General features: G+C 34.1%; 1 protein-coding gene across 1 annotated transcript in view; it reads left to right on the forward strand.

Annotated features, from left to right (window-relative positions):
- Positions 1 to 20,006, forward strand: part of LOC145296709 (muscle, skeletal receptor tyrosine protein kinase-like) — a 669,635-nt gene that overhangs the window by 300,584 nt on the left and 349,045 nt on the right. Inside the window, exon 4 of the mRNA XM_080142688.1 lies at positions 6,557 to 6,832. Within this exon, the coding sequence (XP_079998814.1) occupies positions 6,557 to 6,832 (276 nt within the window). The remainder of the gene's footprint in view (positions 1 to 6,556; positions 6,833 to 20,006) is intronic.

Consider the following 20,006-nt stretch of genomic DNA (forward strand, 5'->3'; position numbering starts at 1 on the left):
TAGTTTGTTAGTTAGTTAGTTAGTTAGTTAGTTATTTAGTAATTTTCTACGGTCAAACAACGTCGCAGCTCACACGAGTCATGCAAGCCACCAAGCCGGAAGTCCAAGACTCGAGTTTTGCCCTCATTTGTGTTTATCGATTTAATACATCCGAATTCAGAATTTGAAACCCGTATATATATATATATATATATATATATATATATATATATATATATATATATATATATATATATATATATAATAAAATAAAAGTTACAATAAGTTTACTAAGGTAATCAAAATGGTAAACTTAAAATATATTATAAATATTAAAGAGTTAATATTTACAAGTAAAATAAACTCAGCCAGATATAAAAAGCTCAATAAAACCGAAAAGGAAATAGAGCTTATAATATGAACAAATGATGCATAAAATATGTTAAAAGACATCTTGAAAAAGAGTTAAAAACATATTTAATTTTAAAAAAGGAAGCACAAGATAAGTGGATAGTCCTTAATCCGCGGAGTTTCGAAGAAATACTCTCCTTCTCATCAGAGGGCAGGAATTAGCAAAATGCAGGATCGGATTTTGCATATAAAAGTATTTAATGAAACTACAATTAAGTCAAAGATCTTACTTGGTTAAAAAAAAGGGTGAGGTAAGGGGAACAGGAGGCAAAAGAAAAATAATAAAAAGATTTCACATGAATGGATAGTCCGGTGAAGGGTAAAAATCCAAAAATGGTAAAATCCAAAACGGTCGAATTTAAAATTTCAATCCACTGGGTAAATTCCAAATGGTCCAAAATCATCCAAAAGGCAGAGTTCTTTGGAAAAAAGTGCAAATGGAATGAATTCCAAATCATTAAATGAAAAGTACTAGAGATAATATTTGAAACACGTCTGTCAAGGCTGGATGAATCAAAAAAATATTTTACCATTTTTGGATTTTTACCCTTCACCGGACTATCCATTCATGTGAAATCTTTTTATTATTTTTCTTTTGCCTCCTGTTCCCCTTACCTCACCCTTTTTTTAACCAAGTAAGATCTTTGACTTACTTGTAGTTTCATTAAATACTTTTATATGCAAAATCCGATCCTGCATTTTGCTAATTCCTGCCCTCTGATGAGAAGGAGGGTATTTCTTCGAAACTCCGCGGATTAAGGACTATCCACTTATCTTGTGCTTCCATTTTTAAAATTAAATATGTTTTTAACTCTTTTTCAAGATGTCTTTTAACATATTTTATTAATCATTTGTTCATATATATATATATATATATATATATATATATATATATATCTACTGATAGAGAAGAAAACTTTTATTCCAAAGTTTTAAACGCGTAACTGATCTAAGGGAGATAACTTCTTCTGTCTTAACTAATTTATTTCCTTACTTTCAGGCATAGCAGGTTTATTCCCCTTTTTGCATCTCCTTTCCAGGAATTGTGTCTGTGTGTTTGGGTTAAAATGTGCGCAGGAAACAAGAGAAAGAGAGAGAGAAACAGACAAGGAGAGTTAGACAGCGCGATAGAATAAAAAAAAAAAAAGGGTGGGAGAGAGCAGATAAGCTTTTGTGTCTGTGTGTTTGAGTTCTTTTTCTCACAAATGAACAATTATAAAAAATAAATATATAAAACGAACGTGTACATGCAATGAAGGAAAAATTCAGAGGAAATGACGGTGGACTTAGTCCGCATAAAAGAGGGTGCGTTCATGCGAGATTATCAATAAATGTACAAAAGAAAATATTTTCTTTTCCACAAGGCTATGCCTAAAATTTGCGGCCTGACAAGATCGAAATATATATATATATATATATATATATATATATGTGTGTGTGTGTGTGTGTGTGTGTGTGTGTGTGTATGTGTGTGTGTGTGTCTGCGCGCGCGTTTGTGTGTGTTAATTAAAGTTTCCCCGTAAATGTTGCAAGAACATAAAATATTTTATGCGTCGACCGCGCTCAGTACGTAAGTAAAGCTAGGTAGTAAGTTATGGCTATTAAAGAATCGTCAAGATATATATATATAAGATATATATATATATATATATATATATATATATATATATATATATATATAAGATATATATATATATATATATATATAAGATATATATATATATATATATATAAGATATATATATAAGATATATATATATATATATATATAAGATAGATATATAAGATATATATATAAGATATATATATATATATATAAGATAGATATATATATAAGATATATATAAGATATATATATATATAAGACAGATATATATATAAGATATATATATGTATGTATATATATATATATATATATATATATATATATATATATATATATATATAGAGAGAGAGAGAGAGAGAGAGAGAGATGTTATTTGTTTTTGCTTTGGCGGTACGTTTTGAATGAATTCAATTATTTAAGTGCATTTTTATCCAATTTGGTACCCCCAATTTTGAATCTCGCTAGATTCAGCAACTGTGATTAGTCGTAGACGACGAAACACGTGTCAGCGGATAATTATATTTTAAATATATATATATATATATATATATATATATATATATATATATATATATATATATATATATATGAAGACAAAACAAGCGGTATATCATAAAATGAAATGCTATGGAAACAATGTGTGAAAGCACAAAAAGAAAAACAATCTAACACAGGAAAAAATCATCAAAATGAGATATTTACTGGTTTCATTCGAATCAACGAAAAAGCGAAAATCTAAAATATATTAGAGATGATAAGAAACTGTCCTGTATATATTCATTCCCAGAGTATAGTTGTACGAAAACTCATCAGTGCAGCTAGACATACACCTTTTCCAAGCCGTGAGTCGAAACTGCAACCGTCGTGTTGAGAGTCGGCAGCTCTAACCATCGGACTACGAATCAGTGCCTGTAAACCTTTCCACTCAAGTGTCTATTAAATTAACGCTTGCCCGTTGCACAGTGCTCAAACATCAGTTTGTTTTACAAAAAAAAAAAAAAAAAAAAATGGGCTTCGTTTAATCTCTTAAATACGCGTCGGGTGAAAATATATTTACAAAGTGCTCAACCCAAACAGTAGGGGATTAATAGTCACAGTGTGTGTGTGTGTGTGTTTGTGTGTGTGTGTGTGTGTGTGTGTGTGTGCGTGCGTGTGTGTGTGTGTGTGTGTGTGCGTGCGTGTGTGTGTGTGTGTGTGTGTGTGTGTGTGTGTGTGTGTGTGTGTGTGTGTGTGTGTGTGTGTGTGTGTGTGTGTGTGTGTGTGTCGTACGCTTGGTTATTTTGATTGTTCCTTCTAGTGGGAGTCATTCTATTAGATTGATAACTTTTGGAATAGTTCCAATGGCCCACCCACAAATTTGGGACAGTAATTGAAAAATACTACTTGCCCTGACCAAAATCATTCCTGCAACGGTTCTGGCATTGTTCTGCGACTATGTATCGCATTTTTGGCAAAATTCCTGAAAATAATGTTATTAATTGAATAAAACGTGTCTTCTGCCTCCTAGCCTCCCCCATAATCTACCAGGATCGTAAACCTGAAATGATTCTGCAATACTTTTTGCTTATTGTCTACTCAGTATTGTCTGCAGTGAATTTGATGCAGAGTGTACAATTGCTGTTAGGTCTAATAACACCCCTTTTCAAGCGCCAGTGGGAAACACCAGAAAATTATGTACGAGAAATGGGGGTGGGTGAGTTGTCTTTTCTGTATAAATGGGTAAAGTCGGTTTTCTTGGCACGAGAAAATCTCGGAGAAAACAAAAAGAAAAATTTGAAATGAAAAAAAATGGATAAAATTTTACTGTATCGATATATACACTTGTGCCCGATATTATTCATACCCCTCGGATCTTTGAGATTTCTATAAGAATATTGCTCAAACCAGAAGGTAGATAATATTAAAGGGATTTCAAACAATAAATCAAGCATAAGCATTTAATTTAAACTCAACAAATAAATAAATTATGCAAGTTTGAAACATTATACAAAGGAAAACAATAATGGCACTAGTTCAAAATTATTCATACCTCTCTTACTAATAGTCAATAGCATGCCCTTTATTCTTAATAACTGCCTGTAACCGTTTTGGATATTTATCAACAAGGTTTTTACAAACATCAACACTGATTTTTGACCAGTCTTCAATGCAGTAGTTCTCCAAATCCCTCAAATTTCTAGGTTTCCGCTTTTTAACCTCAGTTTTCAATATGTGCCAGAGGTTTTCGATAGGGTTCAGGTCGGGACTCTAGTTAGGCCATTCCAAAACATTAATTTGATTATCCTCAAACCATTTCTTGACTATTTTGGCAGTATGTTTTGGATCATTATCCTGTTGAAGGACCCAGTTTGGTCCTAAATGGAGCTTCTCCGCATCCTGTCTAATGTTTTTCTGGAGTATCTCCAAATATTGCTCCTCCTTCATGGTTCCATCTATCTTGACCAAACTAACTGGACCACTAGCCGAAAAGGAGCCCCAAACCATTAGGCTACCACCACCATGTTTCACCGTGGGTATGGTGTTCTTTAGGTTGTAAGCTTCTCCTTTCTTCCTCCAAGCGTAAGAAGCATCCATATGGCCAAACAATTCAATTTTTGTTTCGTCAGTCCACAAAATACTTGAGAAAACGGACTCTGGAGAATTCACATGGGTCCTAGCAAACTTTAGACGTGCTGCAAGGTGTTTTCCGGTGTGCAATGGAGTCCTTCTTGGTCTTCTTCCTTTCAGACTATTTTCATGCAGAGTCCTTTGCAATGTTTGCCTTGATATTTTTATGCCAGAAGACTCCAGATTTTCTAAAATGTCCTTAGTAGTGGTGGTTGGATTTGCATTAACACTTCTTACAATATTTCTGGTGGCTCTAGCAGACAGTTTCCTTTTCCTTCCTCTACCAATCAAGTTGTTTGTTGTGTGGTGGCTCTGGAATTTTTTGATGATGCTCTGTACTGTTACTGTAGGGACCTCAAATTTCTTGGAGATTGACTTGTAACCTAAACCATCCTTATGTGAATTCACAATTTTAGTCCTAAGATCATTACTAAGCTCTTTTTTCTTCCCCATTCTAATATTTTTTATTCTTTTATTGGTTTTCAGTTGATATCATTTTAATTTCTGAAAAATGCAAAAAACGAAATGAAATTAATCAAAGGTTGTATAAAAGCATTCAAAATAAGAATCAAACAGGAAACAAACAGTCAGAAACTCGATTAATACTGAAAAATAAGGGGGTATGATTATTTTTGAACATTGCAGATTTTATAAATAGCTGTATATTTCTTTTATTACAAGTATCCCGAGATTTTAAAATGACGAAAATGATCAGAAGAGGTTTATTAAGAATATGTATCAATATGGACGTAAACAATAAATTCTTACAAAGTTACACCTAATAAACTCAATTTTCAAGGGGGGGGTATGAATAATATCGGGCACAAGTGTATATATATATATATATATATATATATATATATATATATATATAATCATCCAAAGACAGATTGTCATATTGTTTCGCTGTATCCCGTACCAGAGTTCGAACCTACCCGCACGTGACCTCCTAAAAAATGACTATTTATATAAACATTTGACCACCATTTTTACTCTGCTCGATTTGTTTGTTTATTTTCAAACAAATACCTTTGCGTTACGTCAAGCAAGCGGTAGGTGAAATCATTTATGACAGTATTATTGTGTGTGTGTGTGTGTGTGTGTGTGTGTGTGTGTGTGTGTGTGTGTGTGTGTGTGTGTGTGTGTGTGATTAGACACCATTTTTCATTTAAGCAAACATTGTTAAAAAAAATAACAGAATCTGGCTATTTTTAGTTTTTTTCTTATTTTCCTTATGATATTTGCTTTGTGTTACGATCAAAAAAAAATCATGTACGCTCCAAATGTGTCACGAACGTTTTCGATTCTTTGTCGAATAATCATTTTGGTGAAAAAATGTTTGAACAAATTACGACTAAACTTTTGTATAAGCAACAGGCCAATGAACAACCGCCAATTTAAAATAATACCAATACCTCCCAGCTATGCGTTGTATGTACCGCGCCTGATCGTAGAATGTTCCAGGTTGGTATCTGAGGGTGCATTAATTCACTGATCAATCTTCATTAAGACATGAATCTAGGAGAAGGGAAAACTTTGATGTAAAAAAATCTGAGGTCTACTGTCTGTTCTGTCTCATGGCATCAATTGAACTGACAAAGATTAGCAGTTATACCAAAAACTGTGGTTGGTTCTACCCAAATCTATCACCACTATAAACAAATCGTTTGCATCGATTCTGAGCAATTTAGTTGTTGTGGCTGAGCTCATACGTCTAAATCAACGGGAGAGCCATATATATATATATATATATATATATATATATATATATATATATATATATATATATAATGTATTAGAGTATGCATGTATGCATGTATAATTTAATACATTTAGATATTGATCATTTTAATAAATCAATAATCTCATAAATCAATAGTCTAGTAAATCAATAATTTAATGAATCAATAATTTAATTAATCAATAATATTCTTCGATTTTATATTCTTTCAGCTCCAGTGATAACACGACCTCCCAAAAACGCAACTGTCCTCTTCCAGCGTCGGTACGCATTACCATGTGAATCATCCGGGAATCCGAAGCCAAAAGTCAGCTGGTTTTTCAACGGAAATACACTGAATTCGCGAGGCTCGAATTATCGCATTTCCTCGCAGAGTGGATCTTTACGGTTTAGCCGAGTCAACGTGAACAACGGAGGATTTTACCAATGCCAGGCTCGGAACAAACTTGGAAAAGTGACATCGAGGATTATAACCTTTACCGTACATGGTAAGTATCCCCAATCCTATACAGATTTATTCATAAAAATCAGAATATTGTAATTCTACACAAGTAAATTAATATTATGTTAATAAGTATTAAGTCAGACCAGGGTCATATTAGTGCATGTCTAGATAACCTGGGGCAAACGGAAATAGACCTAGTTGCGGGTAGAATGATTGAGCGAGTATCATAGTTTAGCGGCCTAAAAAAAACACGCTAGAAATTCAGGTGTCGCAATAAAGGTGGAAACGTCACGTTTTCAATGAGTTAAACAATAGAATTTTTAAAGTTATTTTGAGTCTGGAATCGAGACAGGAGACATGTGTCTGAATATGTAGAGAGGATCTAAGCGAGTGTTACCTTGTTATTTGGTCCGTCTGCGTCTCTCATTTCCCAACTAGAAGAGCAGGTAAGAAGGAATTAATTTTAACCTAGATTGTCTCTTCTCATCCACAGTGAACAAACTCTCTCTCTCTCTCTCTTTCTCTCTAATAAAATATTTTAAACCTTAGCAAGACTCCACTGTGTGTCTATGCATGAGTAGATTCATCTTAAATCAAACAGAATATAAACAACGACGAGGGATTCAAGGCCCATGCATGGAACAGCGACGATCGGAGAATGAAGACCATAAACCGCGCACGTATGTAAAAAAAAAAAAACATTTTATTTAGTTACTTGATTGCTCACTGGCGAAAACTTTCGTGTGCAAAAGTACACATTTAACGTAAAAGATCACGTGCGAACTGCTTTTTACATAAAATGTTACAATATTTCCAGTCAATAAACCCTTAATAATCTACAAAGTTATAAAGCTGTCCAACTCTCAAAAGTTCTTACCCAGCCTAATAATACAAAAACAACAATAAAAAATATCGTTAATGTGCACTTTCAATGAACAAACCTTTAACACTGATTTTTTTTACAAGAGAATCACAGCTTATCAAGGCCTGGATCCAAGTCAAGGACAAGGATGAATGTATGTCAGGTGGTCGATGACACATCATAATGATCGATATCTAGAAATTAAGTAGAATTTGATTATTTAAAAGGATGGATCGACACGAACTTGTTTTTTTCAATTGGATCTGTAAACTACAATATTGTAGTCAGCTTGAAATCAGTACGCAGTATAAGTTCCATAAGTGGGCAGTTCTAGGAAAGAAACTTTGTTTATGGAATTTACATTAAGATTTAGACACAGACAGAGAGTGATAGAAACCGTAAGCTATGGTTGTTGCTAGATGAGTGTATGTCGTTAATGTTTTGCAGCGGAGGACCATAGATTAAAGCTCAGCCGAGCAGTTCTCATGAAAAATAAAGATAAAGCAAAGATAGACTCACAGCGGCTCTTCTGTAAGTTAAAGGTTGTAAGGAGGAGAAAAGGATATCGCCTACTGGATTTCGAAACTAATTTTAGGACGTATTTAGTTTTTGTTTTGCTAGTAGTTTCTCATTCATAATTTGAGTGATTCGCCTTCAATCCAGAAAACTCTTAAGTCTTGGTCTTGCATCTAAATTAAGTTTAAGCTCATATCCAAGGTATAATCTATTTATCTCAAGGATAGGGCTTCGTCAGGTATTCCCACACAAGGTTAGAATTTATCTGTGTGTATAAGAAAACAAAATGGAGTTACAGGGTACTCTTTCAAGCGCATAAAATTTAGGCTTCAAAACTGAACCTTTTTTAAGGTTCTACTTCACTTTTATCTGCCTCGTGGCGGTTGCCGTTGAGACGCGGAAGATAACCTGTCAACCAGTCCTCTTCATCCTTCCGCGTCCTCCACATGTTTGACCGCCTCATTCAGCTTCAATCCTGTTCATTCTGTGAGTTTGTCTTCCCAACTCTTCTTCTGTCTTCCTCTTTTTCTTCCTCCTCTGACTGTTCCCTGGAGCACTGTCTTGGCAAGTCTCTCTCCTCTTGATACGTGGCCGAACCATTTTAGTTTGCGTCTCCTGATTGTCGTGAGATCTGTAAGGACCAATGGCTTGCCTTATTCTGTTTTTGATTTCCTAGAATAGTATTTCCTAATATCTTATAATGTTAATATATGATAGTTCTTTTATACGTCCTGATTGGCAGCTTTAACACCTGGTTTCAAACATCTATTTCTCATTATCTTAAACCAACCAGTTTTATTTTACACATGTACAAGCGACAGATAAACGTAGGCTTACAATCTTGACAACTTCACTTAAATAATATGTCGAACTCTTCCCCCAGCCGTCGTATCAACAACAAAAACAACAGAAATCGATCTCGGAAATATTCAATGTTTACTAGTTAAAATACTTAATATTGATTGGTCATTTCTATAAAAAATACTTTATCTCGATTGGTTGCTGATATTGGATTTCAATTAATCGAAAGGAATTTTCCCAGCAGCAGAGTTCATGGTGTTCGCATTGGTGCCATTAGTGTACAAACGTCGGTAAGAAAGTCAACCTGCCAAACGAACCCTTGTCACTATCAATGTTTATCTCCTTCACACAGCGAGCAGATGTGACACAAGGTCTGGCAAGTAGGATTTGAAAAGCAAGAGAAGATTTCTTAAGTTTTCCACAGCATTCATCACATATCTCTCAACATATAAAATTGTTTGGTACATAACAGAAAACAATACAACACAGACTGCGATAGAATTGTGCAAAAACCGTGCTAAAATTGACGTTTTGTCTCCATATTCCAGGCGTGTTGAATAAACTACCGGAATATGCAGAAACGCTTAGCAAATTCAGTCGCAGCAGACGACAATTGGGAAACGTGATAAAATATTGCTGACAATTTATTAAATTTGGGAGAAATATTTAATGGATCCAGTCTTTGGGCTCAATTATTGAATGTTTTTCATCAACAAAGAAATTGATAGGCGAAAACAGAAAATTTTTCGAATATTTGTGTGTGTGTGTGTGTGTGTGTGTGTGTGTGTGTGTGTGTGTGTGTGTGTGTCTGTGTGTGTCTGTGTGCGCGCGCGCGTGTGTGTGTGTGTGCGTGTGTGTTTTTTTTTTGTGTGTGTGTGTGTGTGTGTGTGTGTGTGTATGTGTGTTTGTTTATGCATATGTTTTGTTTGTTTTTTTTATATGGGCTTCTATGGTTTTTCTGTTAATAATCTTCTCTGGATTACTTCACTTAATTTTTTTTCCTAAGAATTAACAAGTCCCAAAATTACTCACGCATAATGATTAATGAAATGGATGGATTCTCAGTTGGATTATGAAGAATATTATGTCAGGATTGAAATTATGAATGGAATAGACAAAATTTTAATTCTCATGACATCGGTTTGTTGCAAGTATTTCTTGTCCATGGCTTAGTAGTGCTGTGGTTATCTGTTCTTGGAAAGAAACTCTGTTAATGGAAATACCGTTTAATGCTAATTACGTGGAACAAAAAAGAAAGTATATTTGTAGTTGTATCTAACTTACTATTAAGGTAAATAAAATACGTTCTGAGTCCTTCGGAAGTTTTGAAAAGAAAAAAGGCAAACTCTGTCAAAATTTGCTCCAAGTAAGTAATCAGGACCATAGCCTCATCTCAACTCCACAATTAACCCTTTATGACCTGAATTATGATGTAGATATTAAAAACAATTATTGTTAAACTTCGTTAGTTTAAAAGAGTAATTATACTGCGATTATCGTCAAACGGGAAAGATTATGAAGTTCAGTAGTTAAACTACCACTGAGAATTTTTGCATTTCATAAACTTACTTTGATTATTGACCATATGTACGTATCCAAGATAGTCATAATGGCCATGATGCTTGAAAAAAGTGAATTTATGACAACAAATGGAATCCTCCACTCTCTGAGACATATGACGGCATCCTGAATGTAAGCAATGGGCGGTTGCAATGTGAAGGTATCTGGCATCTACCCAGATACTTAAGTAATACGTACCAGACGTGTTTTAATCAAATCCCACATTATTTAATCCGTTATATTTATTTATTTACGACTGAGCGAATTAGTTCAACAAGGTCATAAAGGGTTAAACGCCTGTAACGCCTGAGGATATTCCTTATCTCTACAAATCTACCATCAGACGAATGTGCAGAGTACCGTTAACATATTTGGCTTGGTGACTCTCTGTCTCATACAAATGTATGTCATTTGATCGGTCTTACATTTACTTTCTACTCTACAATGTGTCTCTCTGTCACAGACGTGATGTTGCTATACTCACTCATTTTTTTTAAATATTATTATGCATTCTTAAGAATTTTCTTATCTTTTATCTGCTTTCTTTGTTCTAGCTTGTTTGACTCTTTGGTCTAGTGGTCTCCATAATACAGCGTCCTATTGCAATAAATCCTTTCCGGGAACTGACAGTTTTCCTCCAACCTATCATCCTGCTTAGCTATCTCAGTTAAATAAGTATCTTTCGTCCTTGTTAGCTTTTTACATGAGATGGCTTCAGTTCCTGACTGAAAGCATTTTCATTAATAAAATAACTAGAAAACACTTGTTCACAAAACGCTGCATGAAGCATTTCAGCCATGTGCTCGATGTTTTTTTTTGTTTTTTTAAAACAATGTAATATTTTTTTACTTGTTTTCTTTAGTTTATCTCCATCTGTTGAGTCAAAGCTTCTGTTTAATTTTTACCTAATCCGGAATTAGAGTTTTAGCCTTCCTCAAAGAATTACAACTTCCCTTTTCCTTGTCTTGTTCATTTACCGTTTTGGCAGAATGTGAATGAACCCAGCTGACAATCGCATGTGGAAACTATTCCATATTTAGTCGCTTTTTTTTTCTTTTATTCTTATTTGTTTTTTGTTTTTTGCTTTTTTTTTTGTTTGTTTTGTTTTGTTTTTTTTACTTTCTTTCGCGCCTTAAGTTATTTCTAACATTCTAGCGCCACAATCTCATCTACATTGGAGAAATTACACTGGAAGCAAGTAAGATTTATAACAATTTGTTTTTTAATGTAAACAAATAATAAGTTTACACAAAAGTAAAAAGAAATGCAATTATCAAAATAATCAAAGTAGAGTAGAAAGCACTATTAGGTTTTATCTAAGCAGTTTCGTAACTCTTGCTTCCCTTCTTTTGTCCTTTAGTTCTCACATTCCATGAGCAATATTTCTGACAAATAAAAGTTAAAATTGTTGTTTTCTGGGTCGGAATCTACCTGTTTACACTTATTGTAGACTATTTTTTCATCTTGATCTGGCATTTCCCTTTCTTTATAAGCCTCTTACATCAAGTGGCTTCTTGACTTGTCTGGAGGGATATTCATAAAAAATAATGAACTCTACGGCCGTTTTTTTATGATCTATAAAAGCCAAATCTCAAACGACTTTATAGCTCTTTACATGAGATGGCTTCACGTCTTGTCTGGAGCCATTTTCATTAATAAAATAACTATAAAACACTTGTTCACAAAATCTGTACTGTTGTCAAATTTGAGCTGGTCAATTTCTGCCTCATCTTAGGTTTCTTAATGAGACGAAGGAGCATCTCTGAAATTTGATGATCTGATTCTTTCTTCTCTGCATCCTTTCTCTCTCTCTCTCTCTCTTTCTCTCTTTCTCTCTCTCTTTCACACACACAGACGTGATGTTGCTAGTTTGAGGCTTTTCTATAAATACTAATATGATGTGCTTCTTAAGAATTGTCCAGTTCATTCCCTGCTATCCTTGTTCTAGCTCGTTCGATTTGTGGTTCTATTGGTTCCCATTAACTCGTTAGTTATACCTCATTATCACTATCTTGGATACGTACATATGGTCAATTCTCGTTTACTATTGCGAATGTTGAACAGTAAGGAAGGCGACTAAAAGTCGTTTGGAAGTAGCAGAAATATGGTTTGTATGAAAATTCTACGAATCTCGTTGATAGAAAGAAAAATAAATGATGAAGTTATGCGTAGGGCAGAGTACAGCAGATCGGTACCCAATACCATGCACGCCAAACCGGTAAGAGTAATTTTTTCGTCCTTTCTTTCCTTTCTCCGATTATTTCGTTGATTCTTTCCTTTCCTCAACTGTCCCTTTATTTTGTTTTTGCTTTCTTTTTTTTTCTTACTTTAATTCCCATTTTGCTTTTTCTTTCTTTTTGTTTTCATATTTCCTTTTTTCTTTTTTGTCTTTCTTTCCTTCTCTTTCTGTTTTTTTTTTTTTAATTTCAGCTTTCTTTCTTTCTTTCTTTCATTCCAATTGACTTCTTTGTTTTCCTTATATCATCTTTTTTCTCTCTGTTATCTTTTCCCCCTCTCTTCCTATCTTCTGGCTTCTTTATCTTATTTATTTTTGTTATGCTAACATGTTCCTTCATCTATACCACTTTCCTTCTTTTTCGCTCTTTTTCTTTCTTTTTCTTTCTTTTTATACTTTTTACCTTTACTTCCTATATATATTTCTTCCTTTTCTCCCCTATTCATTTTTCCTTTATTTTTGCTTTCATTCGCCTTGTCTTGTCCTACCCTCTTTTTTTTTCTTTTACTTTTCACATTCCCCTCCTTGTATCTTATTTTTTTTTAACTCCCTTTCTTTTTGTACTTTTCTTTTCATTTTTCCTTTTTTTCATTTCCTGGCGCTATCAGATCATTCTGTCTGACGACACCGTATTCTCGACCTAAAATACATCAAACATTGATGTTATTGTTTTTATGTTCCTTTTACTTTGCAAACTCAATCATGTTCTGCAACGACAAAGACAATAAATTTCCTAATATATATATATATATATATATATATATATATATATATATATATATATATATATAACCAAAGACCATGAATAAATATTCGGAAGTTATACAGAAGTTGGAGCCTAAAAGCTTTTCCCCAAAAATTACAGGATTCGGAATTAAATACCTCGAAAAAGGTGTGATATGCCGTAAAATAGAACAATCACAATAAACATGAATAACTATTAAAAGATATAAATCACTTAAAGCATAAAAAACTTTTTCCATTGGATTCGGCATTAAATAACCTGAAAACTGATGATATGCAGGAAAACAAAGCAACTAAACCTTTTACTAAACACCATGAGTAAATATATGAAGTTATAAAAAATTGACAAAACCTTTTTTCTCTAAGTGATTGAATTCAGCATAAAATAAATCGAAAAGGGTTGATATGCCAAAAAAACAAAACCATAATAAAAATTTCCGTTCATTTATATTGTTTTCTTCTTTTGAATCTTTTTTCTTTCTTTTTTAAAAATATTTTGTTTACTTTCTTTTTCATCTTTCCCTCTTTGTTCCTATTTTCTTCTTTCTTTTCTTTTTCATTCCTTTCTCTTCATCCTTGCATTCCTTAATCCAATTCCTCGTTATAATTTCCTCAAATGTTTTGTTATCCCCAAATCCAAACCCTCACCAACAGATGGTTTTAAATGTCTGCATAAAATCCATAAAAAAATACTAATTAAAAACGTGAATCATTTGAAACACAAAACTGTTTTTAAAATTACTTTATTCTGGATAAAATAAGCCGAAAATCTTGATATACGGTGTAAAACAAAATCATCAAACCAAACACCATGAATAAATATTTGAAGACCTGAAGCATAAAAATATTTTTAACCAAAATGACTGAAATCGGACATAAATAAATCAAAAACAGCTGACATGTCGTAAAATTTTTAAGCTTAACATTCACATGGAACATGAGTTGGAACAGATACATAGGAAGCATTGCCAAGACTATGGCTCTCTCTACCGCGCTAGAAAGTTACTTATGCCTGAAAGTATCCTGTGCCTCTACAAGGCCACCATTTGTCCATGTATGGATTATTGTTGTCACCTGGGCTCGTGCATCTGCTACTAGTCCCTCGCCCATGGACAGAGTTTAAAAGAGAGTCGCCAACCTGAACGGTCATCTGAGCTTTAACCTCTGTCTTATTGACGAAATGTTGCATCCATCTGCTTGTTTTAAAAGTATTTTATTGGTGAATGCTCCGACGAACCTTGTGCCTTTGTGCCCCCCTTAACGCAAATACACCCAACAAACCCGACAAGCAGCTGAGTCCTCGGCCTTAACAGTAGATATCTCTAGATGTCAGAAAGCCTTCTGGTCGAATAGTTTGCAAAGTCGCACTGTGCCTTGTTTTGGGTGATAAACGGCGCTATCACATTTCTACACCGGTTCTTGACAGATCACCGGAGTTAAGCAATGTCGAGCCTGGTCAGTACCAGATGGGTGACAATTTGGGAAGGCGAGGCGCTGTATGTACCGCGCGGTAAAATACTAGATGGGAAACTGGCGCAGTCTATCCTTCTCTCGTGGGTGGATAGGCCTCTTTTAAGCATTGGTAGGCAACCTATCTGGTGATGGCGTTACGATTAAAAAATACTCTTGATAGCCCTAAGCATCAAATATTCAACTACGGACAAGATTTAAATTACACTATAAACTTGTAGAGTAAGTTCAATCTCGGTTGCGGCCACGTGTTACGTTACGTTAATGCCCCCCCTCAGAACTGTTAAACTTTGAGATACCCTTCCGGGTTTCTTCTTCTCCAACTGTACTGACATGCAGAAGTTCAAGTGGAATGTAAACAGATATCTTGCTGCTCATAATATCCCTGTAACTTATGTCCCTAATAGTAGCCCGCTACATCAAAGTGTAACTGTGCCTTGTTTGGAGTAAAAAAAAAAACACCAAACATAAAAAGGATTTCCATTCATTCAGATTGTTTTCTCCCTTCATTTCTTTATCCTTTCTTTTTAAAATGTTTTGTTTCCTTTCTTTTTGATTTTTCCCTTCCTTTTCCTATTTTCTTTTTGTTTCCTTCTTCCTCTCCTTCCTCTTTATCCTTGCATTCCTTACTCCAATTTCTCCTTATAATTTCCTCAAATGTTTTGTTATCCCCAAACCCAAATCCTCATCAACAGATGGTTTAAAACGTCTGCATAAAAGCCATAAAAAATACTAATTATAAGACAGACATGTTTTGCGCTTATATTGAACTCTTTTGTGGCGCCACTTGTTGATCTAAGAAACTAAGTTAATTTTATAAACGCTGTGTCGAGGTGACTCCTTTATTTCACCAAACATAATTTGTCTCAAAATAATTATTAGAAATTGAAAAAAATAAAACACACGCCAGCAGCGTATGTATTTTTTTACGTTTTTGACTCTCGATTAGACGAATCGGCAGTTTCCGTCAAGCAATCAAACCTTCAAGAGTTATTCACTTTCAAATCTCGCACGTAGTATAAAAACCCAAACACAGTGTTTTCTCTTTGCTTTACTGTTGTTGCTTTTTTCTCTCCCAGAGAGAACGCAAATGCTTATGACACGTCGGATCTAGGTTTGTTGGGAGAAAAGTTTGCATATGAAACACGCATAACGAGAGAGACACACGGATTACTAAACTTTAACCGAACTTCATCGCACATAACTTCATACATACCCTATATCATTCAAATCGTTAATATGCACATGCCTACATCCCTATACTTTTTACAGATGTATAAACGCACAAGGCCACAGCCTAAATTAACATGTGTATTAAACTGTAAAACACTTTCTTTCACAAATAACGCTCTCGGACTCTCTGAATCTTTACCAAATCCTCCTGTGTTTATTATTTTAACAAGTTATCGAGAAAAAATAATTATATTTTTAAATATCGCCGCAGTGAGGATTGAACTTTAAACCTTTAGAAGAATCTTACTCGCAACCGAATCCTACCAAGTACTTTATCAGTTGCGCCACGGATCCTTGCTCGACGTAATGGATAAAGTCCTAGAAAAATTATGTTCTTAATGACATTTCTGGGGAATGAGGGTTCCCTCATCAGTGCGGGCGATACTCAAAAATACAATTGGCTGACGGGAGGAGAGCATGCTACCTCTGTGGATTAAATAAACGGTTCCGTTCGAAATTCCGTGCATATTACCTGGTTCGACAGAAAGATTTCTGAGTTCGACAAGATACACTTGAAGGAAGTCGAATGTTACATTGATCGAAAGGTTGTGAAAATACCCGGATGTACCAAGTACAATTCAGTTCTAAACGACACTCTTCTGGTGATTGAAACCCCAATCCTCAGTAGCCACGATATTGAGATTACAATTGCGAATTGCTTAAAACCTCTACCCGACCATGACTGCTGGATCGAGAGTATGCTAACCACGCGAATTAAATAAAGGAATCCGTTCCAAATTGTGTGCAAATGCTTGTTTCGACAAATATTAGCTTGGCAACTAATTTCTCGCCGTTTTTTTAAATCTACATTTTTGTAAAAGTAAAATAAAATCTAATAACTATTTCATCAATGATGTGATCTCCATTCGGTAAATTTCTCTTTATCCTTGCATTCTTACCCCAATTATTCCTTATAATTTCCTCAAACGTTTTGTTATCCTCAAACCCAACCCCAATCATCAACGTCTGCATAAAGGTCATAAAAGTATTGATTATGAGGCAGATGCTTCCTCAAATGCTTGTGTTCGACAAATATTAGGTTACCAACTAATTTCTTGTACACTTTTTTAAAAAGAAAAATATGAACTAACAACTATTTCGTCAATGATGTATTCTCCATTTGTGTTCACAACTTTTTCCCGACGTTCAACAAGATTATCAATATCTTTTCGGTAGAAATCATTTGGTCATTTGGACGTAAATACCCCCGACAAACCCGACAAGCAGCTAAATCCCACCCCTACATAGTAGATATCCCTAGATGTAAGAGAGATTTCTATTCCAGGAGTTTCTTCCCCAGAACTGCTAGACTTTGGAATTCCCTTCCGGGTCCTTGCTTCTCCAACTGTACTTACATGCAGAAGTTCAAGTGCTGCCCAACTCTCTATATAGTACCCCTGTTGCTTATGACCCTGATAGTAGACCCCTACATCAAAGTGGCAATGTGCCTTGTTTGGGGTGAAAATGTAATAAAAAAATTATATATATATATATATATATATATATATATATATATAAAAGTGAAAGTGTTGTCTGTCTGTGTGTGTGTCTGTGTGTGTACATTTCCCTACGCAATAACTCTTCCAATTTTTAGTCTACAGACTCGAAATTTGATATACAATTTACTGAGATTTGGGAAAATCGATGTGATCGGTTTGCGGCCTAAAATTTGGCGATTAACGGGTCAAAGTTTAACGATTTGACCTTTGAGAGCTCTACCAAACTCCTCCGATAATTTTGGGTCTGAACACTTGAGATTTTAGATATAGATTCCTTGGACATGGATCTAACTTAAGCCCAAAACAATAAATTTTAAGGAGTCATAATAGAGGTTAAAGTTTTAAAAAAATTGACCGTTTTTTTTGTGTTTTTTTTTTTTTTGCTCAACATACACCTCCAACTGGTAGTATATATATATATATATATATATATATATATATATATATATATATAACTTGAAGTATAAAGTTGTATCAAATTTAATAGATTCGGCATATAAATAACCCCAAAAATATTGAGATTCTATAAAATAAACAAAAAGAAAAAATAAAGCAAACACCATGAATACTTATTGAATATATAAAGAACTTGAATCATAAAATTTTAACCAAAAAGCCAGATGCAATATTGAATAACGAGAAATCAGTGGATATGCTGTAAACAAAACAACCAAATTTAACTTTCAATAACTGAGTTCGAATCTCTCGTAAATCTAATGGAATTTCTTTCTTCATATCTGTTTTATAAATTTGTAAAAAATCTTATATTACGGAACATTAAAGAAACATTACGTAAACAGTTTTTAAACAACCTAAACTATTTTTAAAATCATCCAAAAATAAATAAGTAAAAAAAAACGTGAATATAATTGCTATTCGGCATTAGTTCAAAGGAAGATGAAATGTTCAAATGAAATAAAATATAGCAAAATGTGATTTTTTTTTTTAGAAAGTTTTTTCCTTCGCCATATTTTGGATAAGCAGCCATTTTGTGTGACATGGTGTGAGAAAAACAAATTCCAAGCAGACAGACCCAATTATTTTACAAGGCTAATTCTGAAATGCTTCTGGCAGAATAACGAACCGAAAGATACGGTAAAGGAGTAAAGGAAAATAAAGAAAAAGGGATAGAAACAAAAGATAAAAAGAAATTGAAAAAGAATAAAACGAAAAACGAAAAGAAAAATGAAAACGTAAAGCGAGAATGGCGAATGAAAAAAGAGAACAAAAATAAAAACAATAATAAAAAAAATACTCCTATTGCTTTTCCACCCAACTGGATCAGAGGGGACTTCAAATTGCATTGTTATGTAGACTTGAGATTTGCATTCATGACATGAAAGTTTGATCTCTTTGTTGTAGATATTGACGGTGTGAGACTCTTAAAAAAGCAACCCCCTGTCATGGACGTGCGTCAGAAGTACAGATGCGCCATTGAATTCTTCCATGCAGAAAAATTGAACCGATAAACATATATATGTGCTTGTTGAACTTTATGACACCGATGTAAACACAATTAGGTGATGGGTTCATTGATTTTAAAGTGACCACAGAGCTTCGACTAACAAAGCACGCTTCGGGCTTTTTCGAGTGAAGCATGGAAAGGGCATTTAGAATGATGGTGACCAGCGCGGCCGCAGCCGAGATTAAACTCACTACACGAGTTTGTAGTGTAATTCAAATCTTGTCCGTAGCTGAATACTTCATGCTTCGTCAGGGCTATTTTTTATCGTGACGCAATCACAAGACGTGGTGCCTACCACGCTTTAAGAGAGTCCCATCTCCCCTCGCCATTTTCTTAACCTGGTATTTTACCTCGCGATACATACAGCGCCTCGCCTTCCCAAATAATCATCCATCTAGTACTAGCCAGGCTCAACGTTGCATAACTTCGGCGACCTGAGGAAAACCGGTGTATCAACGTAATTGTGCCGTATATGACTATGGAGAAAAATGACTATGGAGAAAAATAAATTTTGATTATGTATAAAATATAAATTGACCATGGAGAAAAATACATTTTGACTATGTATAAAACATGCATTGACTATGGAGAAAAATAAATGTTGACTATGTATAAAATATGTATTGACTATGGAGAAAAATAAATTTTGACTATTTATAAAATATGCATTGACTATGGAAAAAAAATCAATTTTGACTATGTAGAAAAATATGCATTGACTATGTAGAAAAATCAATTTGGGAGAACAAAATGTTGCTCGTTTTAATAGTATCGGTCTTGTCTTCGTAGCTCTTCAAGCTTACTTTTTGAGTTAAAATTATAAGACATTAT

The sequence above is a fragment of the Euprymna scolopes genome, chromosome 17, assembly GCF_053919585.1.
Source record: "Euprymna scolopes isolate OS-2025 chromosome 17, ASM5391958v1, whole genome shotgun sequence".
NCBI classification, from domain to species: Eukaryota; Metazoa; Mollusca; class Cephalopoda; order Sepiida; family Sepiolidae; genus Euprymna; species Euprymna scolopes.